The following is a 14,384-nucleotide window of genomic DNA, read 5'->3' on the forward strand; positions in this document are numbered from 1 at the left end:
GGAGTTTCCATTGGCTGCTTAATTTAATATTGTTGTATTTCTGCATTGCATTCACCTTTAGGGTTACAAAACTGTAGATTTTTTTGTCTTTTTTATGTTTTATTTTTTTGCTTACCCACCACAAAATGTTGTCAGTGCAGAAATGTGAAAAACAAATTATCTGGTATTTTCTTCACTTTAATACAATGATCCAATTGCTGGAGGTCAAATCTAGACTGGTGGCTGAACGTGACATGCTTGAAATTCTTTCATTGAAAAGAAGCCTGCTTGTTAGGATGAGACGTTTGAGTGAGTGGTTGATTGTTAAAGGATTTTGTGAGGTAAGTTTTTTTTTTGGCCTTTGTCTTTTCTAGTATGCATGATTAAAGGCTTTACTAGATTACTGGCTTTAGGATGTGAGATAAAGGCGCAAAGGGTGAACTTAAAGAAACTTTTTAAAAAGTTCATTCTAAGCAGTATACAAATGATGTCCCAAATCTATCTCCCTGTCGCCATCTAGTGGTTACACATGAGAACAATATTGTGTTTGACAAGTTTGAAGCAGCTTGGTTTGCCGCCTTTGTAAGCTGCATGGAAACTTTATTAGGTTTTAAAAATACCTACCCGCCTGCTTATTCATCCATCCATCCATCCATCCATCCATGGATGAATAAGTCCAGTGTTACTGTCAGAGATAGCAGAAAATGTTGTTTCTTTCATTTTTTTTTTAAATTAGGAAAATATTCAAATAAAACGTATTTTCCTCTTTATTAATCTAACTGCATTATCCTGTGACTTTTTTAAAAAATTATGTTTTATTTCAAAATGCTAACATACAAGTTGAGCAAATCCTTCTAGTAGGAATGACATTTTTCTGGATTTTTTTGTACACGACCCTCACTCCGTAATACTTCGGAGTCAAAGGCCTGAGCAACACCAACACTTTTACGCTGAATACTCTCCCTCCTCTCCAGATGCTCAACTTCCCATTAAGGTCGAAAAGAATCACTTGACTTTTAGTCTCAGTCTCCCGTGTGCATCTGGAAGTATTTATAATCCCTGGGTTCCTCTCGTTCAGTGCGGCCCGGGGGCCAATGCCAGCCCGAGGGAAGATTTTTTTGTGGCCCTCAATAAAAGAGAGCCAGAGCAGGTTCCTTTGTGTTGGCGAGAAGAAAAGGCGCTTTCAAGCTAAGTGGACAAATGCTTACTTTGACGTACCTCGAGGGCTGCATAAAGTCATGTACCTGATTTGCAAGCAGGTAAAAGGTAAAAGCTCAAAGAATTCAATAGAAATCGTCACTATGTCACAAATCATAAAAACTATGACAAATTTACTGGCGAGGAGCGCAACAGTAAACTCCAACAACTACAACGAGGCTTTGCCGCACAGCAGATAATGTTTACAAAAATGGCTAAATCCAGTGAAGCTGTGACAGAAGCAAGCTACGCTGTGGCTTTGGAAATGGCCGAGCAAAGCAAGCCCTAATGTGACGGAGAGTTTGCAAAAAGAATAAATGCTGAAAGTAGCTGAAGAAAAAGTTTGAAAAAATAAGTCTGTCAAATGATACAATTACTAGACGAGTAGAAAATCTGGACAGCAACCTTCAGGAAAACATCTGGTTAATTGTACAGATAACACTTGGTTAAAAACAACTTTTTCTGTTTATCCATTTTTTTTCACCAAAATTGGTCCCCAGTCTAATGTTGAGCTTCTAAGTGGGCCCTCTGCCACAAAAACTTTGAAAAACCCCTGCTCTAGTCAATGTCACCCTACTGAGATCCAAATAAACTTTACTCTGTCTGCGTCTTCTTGTATTATCCAGTAAACATCTGACAACTTAACCCTTTCTATGTGTTCTCTTAATGTAAAGTTCAACCATCAGTAAAAAGAACAACTTTGTGTACGTTATGTTTGTTTCATCCGCTGCAAAAAATGCAGGAATAATCTATAATCTCTAGCAAAGGCAATATATACATATAGTCAATTTATTTTAAGTAGTAGGCTGTTTTAAGTCAAACTTATTTTATTGGATTGACTGGGTTATATTCCTGTTGAATCTCTTTCATAGCTGCAAACGAATGCAAAGGCAGGTGTTAAGACATCCCTTGCGACGCGTAAGCTTCAGTGGTTTGCTCCAAAGCCTCGTGAGTCTGTTGAAATGCTTGATATGATTGGCGTAGATCCCAAAGCAAGTGCAAAGCACTGCTTTGTTTACTCCTGGTCAGCTGATGCAGGGCATTTTGTAATATGCTTCAGAATGTGGTTGGCAACTCAGTGCCTACATGCAGTTTTGTCTGTTTAGTTGGGGGATGGACTTTGGATTTCTGTTTGTGGAGTTTTTTAAAGAATCGGGGCCCTTGGTGGACAGGCACCATCAGGGGGTGACTGACTCTCACGACAACTACCTTTGGCCGTACTGTTTGCCAGTCCGTCGCAGGGTCCCACTTAGACAGCCAAACACACAACCCAAAGAGCAAGTTAGAGTTACCACATAACCTATGAAAACCTTTTGGACTGTTAGGAGAAGTTGGAGGGCCAGAGAAAGCCCACACAGGCATGGGGAGAACTTGCAAAATGGCTCACAACTTCCAAGGCTTCCAACCATGTTCTTCTTGCTGCGAGGCCCCAGTGCTAACCGCTGCAGCACTGTGCAGCCCACCATCATTCTGCAGCTTATCCAAACAACTGTGTTCCTGGTTTCTGTTCTGTTCATATGGTGTTTTCTTTTTAGGCTCGGTTAAACCTCACCCAGCTGTGCTTCTGAAGGTCTGTAACTTATTTGGGGGCTCGTCCGGGATTTTTCATAATTCAACAGATCCAGTGGCGGACCCTGCATTACACACCGGGGCCTTCAGTTGTGCTTCGTCTGAATCAACCTCTCAATGACCATTTTACTATGCTGAAACGAGCTTTGCATTGCATATTGAAAATTCCTGTAGCCACAATAAATGCCTCTAAATAAACTGAATAAACAAACCAGTAAAGAAATCTCGCTATGCAACTACAGCCAGCACAAAACAACAATAACCACATACATTTGTAAATATTATTTATTATGATATTTATCATTTCACTCAAAATCCATCCTCCTCTCTTTCCTCAAAAACAGTATGATCACCCTGTCATGTAGATTGTTGCGCTTCAGTTCCGTCAAGAAGTCCTTTTCTGTTCCATCAAGGCCAGTGCTGAGAGCCGAGTCTGTCCAGTTGTGTTTCTGTAAAGGTTTTAATTCACTTTAGAGGCGAAAATGTCGCTCGACAGATGCGGTGGACACGGGGATGGTCAGCGCCAAAAACACAAATCTGTACGGCTGATTCATGCTGTCACTCAGATTTTTCTGATGAAGGAAGTCAAGGAGATCAGTGGGAGATTTTCCTGCTAAATCATCCATGGCGTACATTACAGTCAGTCAGCAAAGGCATTTAAGGCCCACCACTGTTTAGATGGCATGTTTCCTTTTGTTCCCGTGTAATCTGTGGCGCAGGTGCACATAATTTTAGCAATACTTAGTGCTGCAGCATGTGCTATCTTTTGACATATCATCAGTGTGTTTGATCTTGATCTTGATTTTTTTTTGGGGGGGGGGGGGGGGGGGGGATACTGGCTCTGCTGATAACCTTTCTTGGGCAGGGAGCACCTTTCTTTTATCCCTTCTTCTTCTCTTCCCCCTGCCGTGCGTTGTGCTGTGATCTTTGGCTAGTAGCACATTTTTTGTCCCTTTGCAGCACTGGGTTTTCTGTTTTCACATTAACATGGATTTTCTTTTCCTTACAAAACACAAGCTGATTGTTATCACTGATCTTTTTGTGTTGTCATATCTGAGCAATTTAACAAACAGACTCTGAAAACAGAGATCTTGTCGAACCTGTCTGGAAAAAAAGGGCCCTGGTTGGTGGCTCTGCTGCTTAAGAGATGACTTCATCTGAATGAAAAGACATTAACCTGTTTTGTTAAAAAAGAAGATTAAACGTTCAGTTTAGGAATGAAAGAAAAGAAACTCAGTCACCCAACTTTATTTTATAGTTTTCACAGTGGTTTCTAAATTATTATGATGTCTTTTTAGTCAAAATCCAAAAATATATCTTTTTCTAGGACAGATAAAGTTTCTGTAAAACAGCAGTAGTTCATTAGAAATTCACCTCTGAGTAGTGGGCGGAACCTTTGGCGCTGAAAGCTCTCTGTTTACATGCTCTCCCGCTAGCTTACGGCCCCTCACAGCACCAACCTGATATTACCAGTGCAACACAAATGGTGAGCAATATTGGAGCTCTCCAGCCGTCCAGTTCTGAGCCAGATTCCAGCTCAGATGAGGAAAACAAAGCTGTTCATGGATCTATTTTTCTGCAAGTGGGGGCATCAGAATGGAGCAGAGCAGGGAGCTTGTGGCTCGCCTCGTGTATTTCCCACGGGACAAATTCCCTCTTTTTTAAGCAGCATTTGTCTGCTCCTGATTCACATTTGAATAAAGAAATACTCAGAAATGCACATTTACGCCTAATCTTCTTTGTAGATGTCCTCCAAAATACTACAAGAACATGTTAAAAATAATTAGAACAAGATTTTCATTTTTAACTCTGAAAGGTGGAGGAACAAACAAAGACACTGACTTAGCTTGTCGACTTTCCATGTGTCGCTCCATGAAGGAAGACAGCAAGAAAACAAGATTTTACTTGGAGTTGTGATTGTTCTATTTTTAAAAATGGCCACATTTTTGCCATTTTAACACTATTCAAATATGTTATCCTACCGCTACAGTTTTTCTTAAATCATATGTAGACCAATACTTAACTAATAAAAACGTAATTTCTAAATAGACAACAGTGCAATTTTTTGGTGTTGTATTTTAAGACTAGCAGCCCAGCAGCCATTGTCATCATGTCAGGCCCTGGTTTCCCATTTTTAAGAGTTCACAGCCCACATTTCTGAACTCCTTCTAAAATCCCTCTGCTGCCCTTTTCCTTGCTGGCCTCAAGCCCAGACCTCTTAGTGAACACTGTCTTGCTCCCATTTGCAGATTTTACCCTCCTCCACTCACACTGCCTCCCTGTTAAAAAAGAAATTGAAAGAGATTTTAACACGCGGAAAGGGAAACGCTCTGTGTTCACAGATGCTTCTTGTGTGACCAACCTTAAGATCCCAAAAATTCTTTCTTTACTCAACGGAAAATCTGTTTTAGAATTATTTTGACTTGGCTTCTGTTCAATTGAAAGACAAGACTAAAGCTTTCAGACGCTGCCTCGGGACGGTGCTTTACCAAACCCTGAGCTGGATAATATAAGATTGAGCTGAAGTGCAGGCTGTTTACGCAACAGCTTCTGCCTGCAAACTAACAGATTTGTGTGTTCCTGTATTGCAGCCCCTTCGTAGATTCCCAGAGCTTTGCATTTTCGTCTTTAGCTCACACTGTTGTATGATTGTCATTCATCCAGGTAGATTCCATCAAAGTAGTAGTGGTAGTAGTATTAGTCCTTTACTATATAAGATGTTTCACCTCTTCTCAATTCTGAGATGTCTGGGTAATCGGGCGAGTTTATAGACAAACCCAGCCCAGTTGTCTGCTTTTTCACCAACTACTTTTAGGTCACAATAAAACCTCCAAGCATCTACTTTGGTTCAGTTTGGATCCTTCATACAGTTCCCAGAATCATAAGCTTGAGCTGTGGATGAGGTTGACCAACTGACGTCAAGCTGTGGCCATAAAGCAATTTAAAATGTCAAGAGAAAGCCACACAGTGAATTTTGAGTTTCAATCATCGCACATCAATCCGTGGTGCACGGGCTCAGGTTGGACACTTTAGTCACTTTGAACTTTAGTCATCGCAGTGTTGACAGGGGGAAGCTCAGAGGAGTGAGTCTGTCTGTCGGAAGGTGCACTAGTGTGTGTCTGTGTGCGCTCATGTGTCTTTGTGTGTAGAGAGAAAGAGGATATATTGGCTTTGTGGTTAATAACGCGCCATTCAGACGTAATGAAGGACTTTCACTTCTGTTTACTGTCCGCTCACTTCGGAAACTGTAACATGGGAACCTAATTTCTCTTCCTTGGATGGTTTTTATTATTGCATAATGTTCCAAGGTTTATAGTTTCTGTTACTTCAGTGGAATTGATCTAATGACTCAAGCATTAGAGAGGCTATCTATAGTTACCACAGCAGCCTCAATAGTTGGTTTATCTAAGCAGCCACAAGAGCAAGGGAAGGCTTGGCAAGGCCTAAACACGATGCTGCCTTCAAGGGGTTGGAAAATTACGAATTTTAGGAAAAAACAGACAAAAAAATGGAAAATCTCTGCACAAAATTAGGTTTGGCATTTTGATATTTTTTGTGTCATTATTATTCTAGGTATAACTACTAGCAATTGTTAACAAGACAGTTTTTGTGTGTGTTTTTGTTGTTTTAAATTCTATGTGGTGCACTAGGTAAGAAGTATTAGGAAAACAAAGAAATTAAAGGAATATTCAAAGACAGTATTTATAGTTTTTACCTCTAAAGTAGAGATCAATTTGAGATCAGAGAAAACAAATTGTGTTGTTTTTTTTCTATTGTTATAACTGAAAACATTAAACGTGTTGGGAGTAAGTATGGTAATATAAAAAAATAGGGAAAGATTTAGTTTATAATCAGTAAATCAGAAATAAACTATTCAGGCAAAAAAATAGGTGTTTTGTTACTTTTTTGAGTGTAAATCTAAATGTAAGTCTTTATTGAAATGATCGAATAAGCGTCATAAGAATTACTTGAGCAAGACGCGTTGATTTCGTCTGCTCCAGGCCGTTCTGAACCAAACCGCATGACCTGTCCTGAAACACCTCGCATGTTCCCGAACAACACTTTTACGTGGTGTCCCTGAACGCACCGTGGGATCCTAGCCTACTTTGAAGCTGGCGGGTTGGGCCAGACTCCAATGAATTTACATAGTCTCGCCGTGGGACCGACGGAACGGGAAAAGCTGCCCGTGGGACGGCGACGAAACTCCCGAGCTTCGGCGAACAAACCGAAAGTCAGATAAGAGAAGTGCTGATTTCCACGCAAGCGGCGCCGATTCTCGGCTTTTACTTCTAGCGCTGGAAGGAACCAACGCGGGATAAGTGATTGGAGTTGACAAGCCCGCTCCACTACTGTATCTACCCCCTCCTCTTCCTCCTCCTCCTCCTCCTCCTCCTCCTTCTCCTCCTCCTCATTCTCTCCACAAACCAGGAAATCGTCGAGGTGTGCTTCTTTATCCCGTTTGTGGCTACCCCGTTTACGGGTGTAGATGAAACTACCCCCCCCCCCCCCCCTTCGATTTCGACTTTTCCTTATTCCACTCGCGTGCCCCCTTTGAAGCCGGCTTCCCCCCTCCCTCCACCCTGAAGTCAAACGAAGTTCCCCTCGAGAGGACTCAACTCTCTGGCTTGAACAATGAGGTGGGTAAAGCGGCTCAAATCTTCGTTGTGCTTCTTCTTGGCTACATTTGGAGTCTCGGCTTCTGTTAAATCGTGACCTCGCGGCGGCTCCTCGCTCCGGCTGGCTTTCCTTTCCTCCTAAACTACATGTTTGTTAGTTTTAAGGTTAAAAGAGGAAAGAGCAGTCCTAGCTCGTCCCCGAAGCGCGCGAGCGAAACTTGCAGTTTGTTTGTGTATGAAAGTATTGTCTCACCTGCTCAACTTCAGTTACCTGAGATACTCGCACGTTTACGCTGTTGAACAAGTCAAGTCGGATGAAAACTCACTGTGGCTTGGGATTCTCTCAGCGCTGTTGATGCTAGTTGCTAGTAGTATGTCCTATTGTTATTGTATGTGTATTTGAGTACAATAAACGACTGGAAATATACACCTTTTATAGGTGTCCTCAAAACTTTAGAGGTCAGAGGTCAACTTAAGAAAAATGGCAGGACAGCGTTAAAATCTGCTCCCTGAGCTGCACATTGTGACCGTCTAGTTGTTGATCTTTCTGCTCCAAATACATGTTCTCTGTGTCATGAAGTGAATCGACTACCTAACTAACCCTTGTGTTGTGGTTGCCTTCCTCTTGTAGTGCAGTTTTGCACCAGCAACTAACTTGCCAGGTACAAGGCTGCCCCCCCCCCCCCCCCCAAAAAAAAAATTCCATGTTCTGCTGGAGCCTGTGCTGCTGACAATTACATGTTTCTGAGTCGACACCCATCGCTGGAGCTTCTGTGATCTCATGAGCCGCCAATACATGATAACGTACGTCTAAAGACGCCTTTTGTGGGTAGATTTCTAAGGTCAAACTGCCGGACCTTGAGTTTGGGCTGATAACCAGAGGGACTACTTTTTTCCTTTTTTTTTTTTAATCTTACACCTATTGCAGTTCCCTCCTCCGTATCAAAGTACTTCACCTCGGGTGTGTGGGCTTGTCCGGGCTTTTATTTGTCTTGCACATATTTCTGTGTGCTGAGTTGGAACACAGCAGGAACCAGACTTCTTAGCACACTGCTTCAGTTGATATACCACTGTCCAATAAAAGGCATGAGCTAATCGGGACAGTTAAAGGTTAGCACGTGTTACATAACATATAGCACAAGGCAGAACCACAACAGATGGGGTATCTACTACCTTTGATACCTCCTATAGGCTTCACGCACCAGTTGTGAAAGGCAGATGTACATCTCTATGGCCACAATCCTGCTGATGGAATACACGATACAATTCTTACCCTCATACAAGGGTATATGAAAACATCTTGCTTTTCAAAGTATTACCTCCCATTAACAGGAAGCTTGTTGAGGGGAGTTTCTATTCTAAACTGAATCTGCCCTACCTGACCCTCCATAGTGGCTGAAAAAGTTCATTTTACCTTGCATAATAGGTGCTCACTGGTATGCAACACCATTCGTGTTCATTGTCCTTTGTTGGTGGGGAATGTAAATGTTGACACAGAAGTGCAGTCACTTGGTCAGAAGTTCAGCAATCAACTCGGCTGTGAAAGTGGTCCTATGGAGCACGTTTTCTGTTTTCACTAGCAACATTCATTTGTATCTCACAGAACGAGATACCCTGATATTTGCTTGCCAACTGAAAATTGCTGTTTTTAAATTGCATCTGTCTTTAGTTTTTTTTTCTCTCCCAGTTCTGGTCGCAGGAAGCCAAGATTGAATTGTGTTTAGATCATTAAGTCTGCACTTCAGACTTGTATCCTGAGGGTTCAGTATCACAGGAACTGCGTCTGTTTGCATCATGATTCACTGGTACTGTCAGTGAAGTGAGTCCCAACTCGCTGACTGACTCACCGACTGACGAAGACAAAAAACAAAAAACCTGGCCCACATGAACCACGCAGTATGTCCACTCCAGCCTCAAGAAATTGATACTGTTGATGCGATCATACGCAGACGTCTGTGATACATCTGCTCCATTCACTCTGAAATAACTGTTCAGAAGCTCTTTATGTGTGGGAGTGATGCCACACATAAAGAGCCACACTACACTTTCTTAGAGCTCATTATTGATCGTGTTAAAAGCATGGAGGATGCTCATGCAATCTCTGTCTTAAACCTTATTTCTCTCTGCTTCAGCACAAGTGAGATAAAGCTAGTAGTTTTACTTTTAAACTGTCATTTTTTCTCTCACAATGTTCGTCACAAACATGTGTCCAAACAGGACGGAAATGGTTAATTAGGACATATAGGACCGTGATTGCAAATGTCCGTAAAAAGATAACAAGATATAACTCTTCTTTGTTGCAACACAAGTGCATTCTTGGTATGGGGTTGCGTAATGTGCTCTTGTGTCTAATACAGTATTTCAGTATGCTGGTATTTCATGTCTTAACTTGTTCTAATGAGGAGATTTAAAGTCGATGGTTCTAATCCTTAGCAGATATCACTTTTATGTGGACTGAGCATCATTGGTAGTTGGTTTTAAACTTTTTCTCAATTTTTATCGTAAACATACTAGAAATATAACAATTTTTTAGGCGATACTCAGTTAGTCCTTTTTGTTCCTCATTTGTGTTATCTGTTTGAGGTATTAAAGTATTTATCCACACCAAAGTTTAACAGCCTTTTTGTGTGAATTCTTGTTGACCCCAAAAGAGCTGTACAATGTGTATTATGGTACTGGTTTCAGAGAGTGTTTAAATACTCTCAATTTGTGGAGGTGCTTAACCATGTGCTTGTGTTTTCAGCTTGTGGACCCAATCACTGCTGGCCCCTCAAAAACAATTTACCCCTCTGGCCCCTCCCACCCCTGTACTTATAAATAGGCCATTATACTGGGCTGCCTCCTGGATTAGACACTTTACTACGCTCAACATACAAAATACTCCATTGTCTGTGTTGTGACAAAGCCAGGTTGCATAGAAGTGAACTGGTTTTGTTTTATGCTGTATCTTGTCTTTTTTTCCCCCTCCCTTTTGGCTATTTGTTTTTTTTGATAATTAATTTGGGATTTTACATAAAATACAGTGAGACTTCATCTGTAGTAAGCCGTTTTTACTTCATATTTGTCCTACATTTAATTGTATGTGACATTCTTTATCTGTTGAACACGAGAAGTTAAAAATTAAAAGTAAAAAAGTAAACTATTACCAGGAACTGTAAACAATGTAAAAACTAACATTTCTGCTCTATTATTTATTTATTTGTTTGTTTGTCCATCCAAAGAAATCATTTTGCTTTTAAACTTGAATAATATTTCGCAACAGATCAAATTCAAAAATAAAAGTGTATGAATGGTGTCTACCTAAAATAATAAGTAATGGACTAACTGATGACCAGCTTGACCAAAGAATTACTGAATGAAAAACTGGATGATTATCATTCCTAAATGAGATAAACTTGAAAAATATAAAAATAGTTTTTAAATTATTCCTGCCACTGAAAACATTGTAAGAAAAATGTATATTAAGAATTTTAATATTTACTCCATCAGCTTATAATATAAACTGATATTCTTATCCAGGCTACTGTTTTTCAATTTAACGGATGCTTTTATTTAAAGAAGATAAGGCTTATTAAATGTTAAGCAAAATGTTTATCAAGTGAGTAATTTACTGAATGACTGCAGGGTTTTACATGTAAACATCATATTCCATATATACTTTAGCTGTTCATAACTGTACTTTCCGATTCTTTTTTTTTTTTGGTCATTTCTAAAGCTAAATTATGAGCTGTAATTTTCAAATATATTTTGCATACCAACTGCAGAAATAAATAAATGCTTGAGCGGATTGTTTTTTGCTTTATGCCTCTTTACATATAGTTGTACAAATTGCATATCTTCTGAGGATATTCCGGAGCAAACCTTTTGAAAGCATGCCATCTATGTTTTTTTATTTTTTTAGCACAAAAAAACCCTCAAAGCCGCTCTGAAGCTTCACCAAAATGACCACCTTATTAATGTGGTGATGATAGCTCATCCCCACAGAGTTGTATTGCTAATTAATTAATCTGATTTATTAAATTATTTAATTAATATAACTCTAACATTGAGAAACAACAAATTCAAACAGAGGCTTTATAAAGGGGGCGTACTACGCCTTAGATATCCTATCACTTTCTTCTGATTGTTTTTATTTATTTTTTCTGATTCAGTTTCTTTTTGAGATGATTTGGCATCATTCTGTTGGTCAGACACCTGTGGTAAACCTCAATTATGAATAATTAAGATGTCTAAGCATGACAGAGGTCAATATCCTTTTCAAGCATGCATTGAGCTTTCTGATGATGTGTTTTTAATTATAAATATCTTTAATGTTTAAAAATGAATTTGTGTGTATTTAAATCACACAGATAAGGTTATGCAGGCTTTTAAAGATCCAATTTCCTGTTTAGTTAGCTAACCTCTAAGAGAGGGGGAATATCAGTAGGCTGCTATCTGGTCACATTTCCCCTTGAACATTTGTAGTCACTCTTTTCTCTTTTCACAAGTCATTCAACTGGATGAGATTTGTGGGGAGCCTCGATTTACTGAAAACAAAGCCTGCAATTGAAATATGTGCCATATAGCTAGCTGTTCTGTTTGGTCAGCACTGCTAATGGGCATAAAACATAATGTGGGTTCATCTGGGGTCTGTTGCTTAATGGATCATAATGGCCCCCATCTAGAAAAGAAGCATCTTTGCTCCAGCAAATACCAGCTGTTGTAAACACTCTATCATCCAAGTCCGTACTTCTTTATCTGAAACGGTAGAGATAACTGACGGACAAAGGCTGCATTGACTAGAAGTTGCCTGGAAGAATCCTAGCCTGGTTTATGAGCTGAATATATTCATTGGTAATTGGCACAATAAACTGTGACTTTCACGCAGTAACATCGACGTTCATCTCGTTGGTTGAGGTATCATAAATCAGTTGGAGTGTTTATTTAATGCAGAGAGGATTTAGAATTGGAGTTGGTTGTGGTCAGGAATAACTGTGTCTACCGTCTTCTGTAATAAAAGTCTTTGTAGAATTCTATGCAAAAGACTCAGGATGCAAATAAAAAGCGAAGGATCACACAAAGGGCTAAATCCGCTATTTATAAAGAAAGTTTCTTTGTTGCTGCTGTTCTAGCATTCCAGTTGTATTTTGTGATGTTGTTGTTATATGGATGTGAAATACAGCAAACACAATTTCAGCTCAAGTCCAGCTGGTTTCTATAATCCTTAGAAACTACCTGTTTGTTCTTTAGGCAAGGACGACATTGCACCCAGCTGGTTCCACCTATTGATAAGAGATTTTATTACTGTGATACGTTTCAGGAAATGCATATCATAAAAAGTATATTAACGTTTGTTATTACAATAAAAACACATTCATGTCTGTGAACATGTTTTGCTTGAACAAAGATGCACATAGTGGTTTCTTCTGGAAGCATTTATCTTTAATTTTTTATTTCAGACGACATGTTAGTACTTAGTGGTCCTCATTTTTTTTCTTTTTGACCACTGTCTAGAGACACTGATGTATTTAAAGGGGGGAAAAATGTATATTCATCAGTTGGAATAACTAAGTTAGACTTCTTTTTAAATGTGTCTAAAAGACCTACTCCAATTAAAACCTGTTTTTAGGTGATTTTAACATGTTCTTTCAGCATTTTCTCATGATATAGAACATATATTTAAAAAAATTAAGATTAAAACTGCATTTTTGAGTATTTCTTTATTCAAATTGTGGTGAAGCAAGAGCATACTAAAAAAATGCTGTTGGAAAAAGCCTGTAGCTATGATACATCTGCTACAGTCAGTGGACCACAAGGTCCCTGTACCGCTCCATTCTGATGCATCCACTTGTAGACATAGATTCATGTACGCCTTTGTTTTCTCATCTGAGCTGACATCTGGCTCAAAACTGTCAGCTGGATAGCTCAAATACTGTGACTTTTTTTTTGTACGGGTAATATAAGGTTGGGGTTGTGAAGGGCTGTAAGCTACAGTGGCCAAGACACGTTTACATTTAGGATACAACCAAGAACAAATCCCGGTACAAACTAACAAAGCAAGAAGCAGTGAAAACAATATCGGTACAAATTAACAAATACTGAAACACAACAGCAAATCACCAAACACAACAGCAACCCCGTCACAAACGACCAAATCCAGAAACACAACAACTGAAGTGTAGACATTGTTTCTAACAAAAAGGGACGTAATTCAAAGCCAATTGTGTATGATTTTTTTAAAAGTTATTGCCTCCAGTTATTTTAAAATTTATGGCCTACACATCTTACTCCACTTATCACGGTTTTGGGCACTCTGGGTCCACGTGCTGCCTGCCTTCTGCTCGATGGCCAAAGGCCCACTTGCCTTTGGCTTCAATCACTTTCTCAATGACATCCTTCACCCCTGTTCTTGATCTTAAGTCTTCGTTCCTGACCTTATCTCTCCTCGTAACACCCAGCATTGATCGTTCCATGCTCCATAATTCATAATCCATGTTCCATAATTGTATTACTACAATAAAAATTGCAACAAAGTTTAGCAAGGTAAAGTTTTTGCATCACGTCCGGTAGTAAGCGTATTCCCTTCCCCGGGTTGGGTTTGGGGGGGTGGGCTCTGCCGGGCCTGTCGTTCTCCCGGCTCGGGGCTCTGGTTGCCTGGGTGGGGTGGTGGTGGGGGCGCACACTCTGCTGAACAGGGGTGCTCATTACATTGATCGATCACAAAGGATGTGATGGGAGATCGTGGGCCATCAAAGATAAATTAACAAAGAAATACAAATGTAATTTAAAAAAAATCTGTCAGCAAATCATCATCTCAACCGTGTAATACCTCATTTGATTGGGGCTTGTCTCAAAAGTAGCTCGCATGCCCAAAAATTGTGGGCGCCCTTGCCTTAGAATGGCTACATGTAGTTCATGTACATAAAATAACTTTTCTGTTTGTCAATAAGTGGCCCGTGGGCTTTACAAAGTTGGCCAAAGAGGTTTTGTAGTTGTGCTGTAAAAAAAAAAAACGGCACATAGGTTTACTATGGTCAGAGCAAT

At 39.8% G+C, this 14,384-nt stretch overlaps 1 protein-coding gene across 4 annotated transcripts in view; it reads left to right on the forward strand.

Moving 5' to 3' along the window:
- The first annotated feature begins 6,833 nt into the window (after positions 1-6,833).
- vaspb (vasodilator stimulated phosphoprotein b) overlaps positions 6,834-14,384 on the forward strand; it is a 29,946-nt gene continuing 22,395 nt past the window's right edge. For 2 of the 4 annotated variants that reach the window (XM_011482879.4, XM_078929897.1), the window contains exon 1: positions 6,867-7,382. In XM_011482879.4, coding sequence (XP_011481181.1) covers positions 7,378-7,382 — 5 coding nt within the window. In that variant the 5' untranslated portion in view covers positions 6,867-7,377. Of the gene's footprint in view, positions 7,383-14,384 lie in introns of all 4 variants that reach the window. The other 2 variants (XM_020708452.3, XM_011482878.4) reach the window with 2 other exon arrangements.

The sequence above is a fragment of the Oryzias latipes genome, chromosome 13 (genome assembly GCF_053564925.1).
Source record: "Oryzias latipes strain Hd-rR chromosome 13, Olatipes_Hd-rR_3.1".
In the NCBI taxonomy this organism is placed as follows: Eukaryota; Metazoa; Chordata; class Actinopteri; order Beloniformes; family Adrianichthyidae; genus Oryzias; species Oryzias latipes.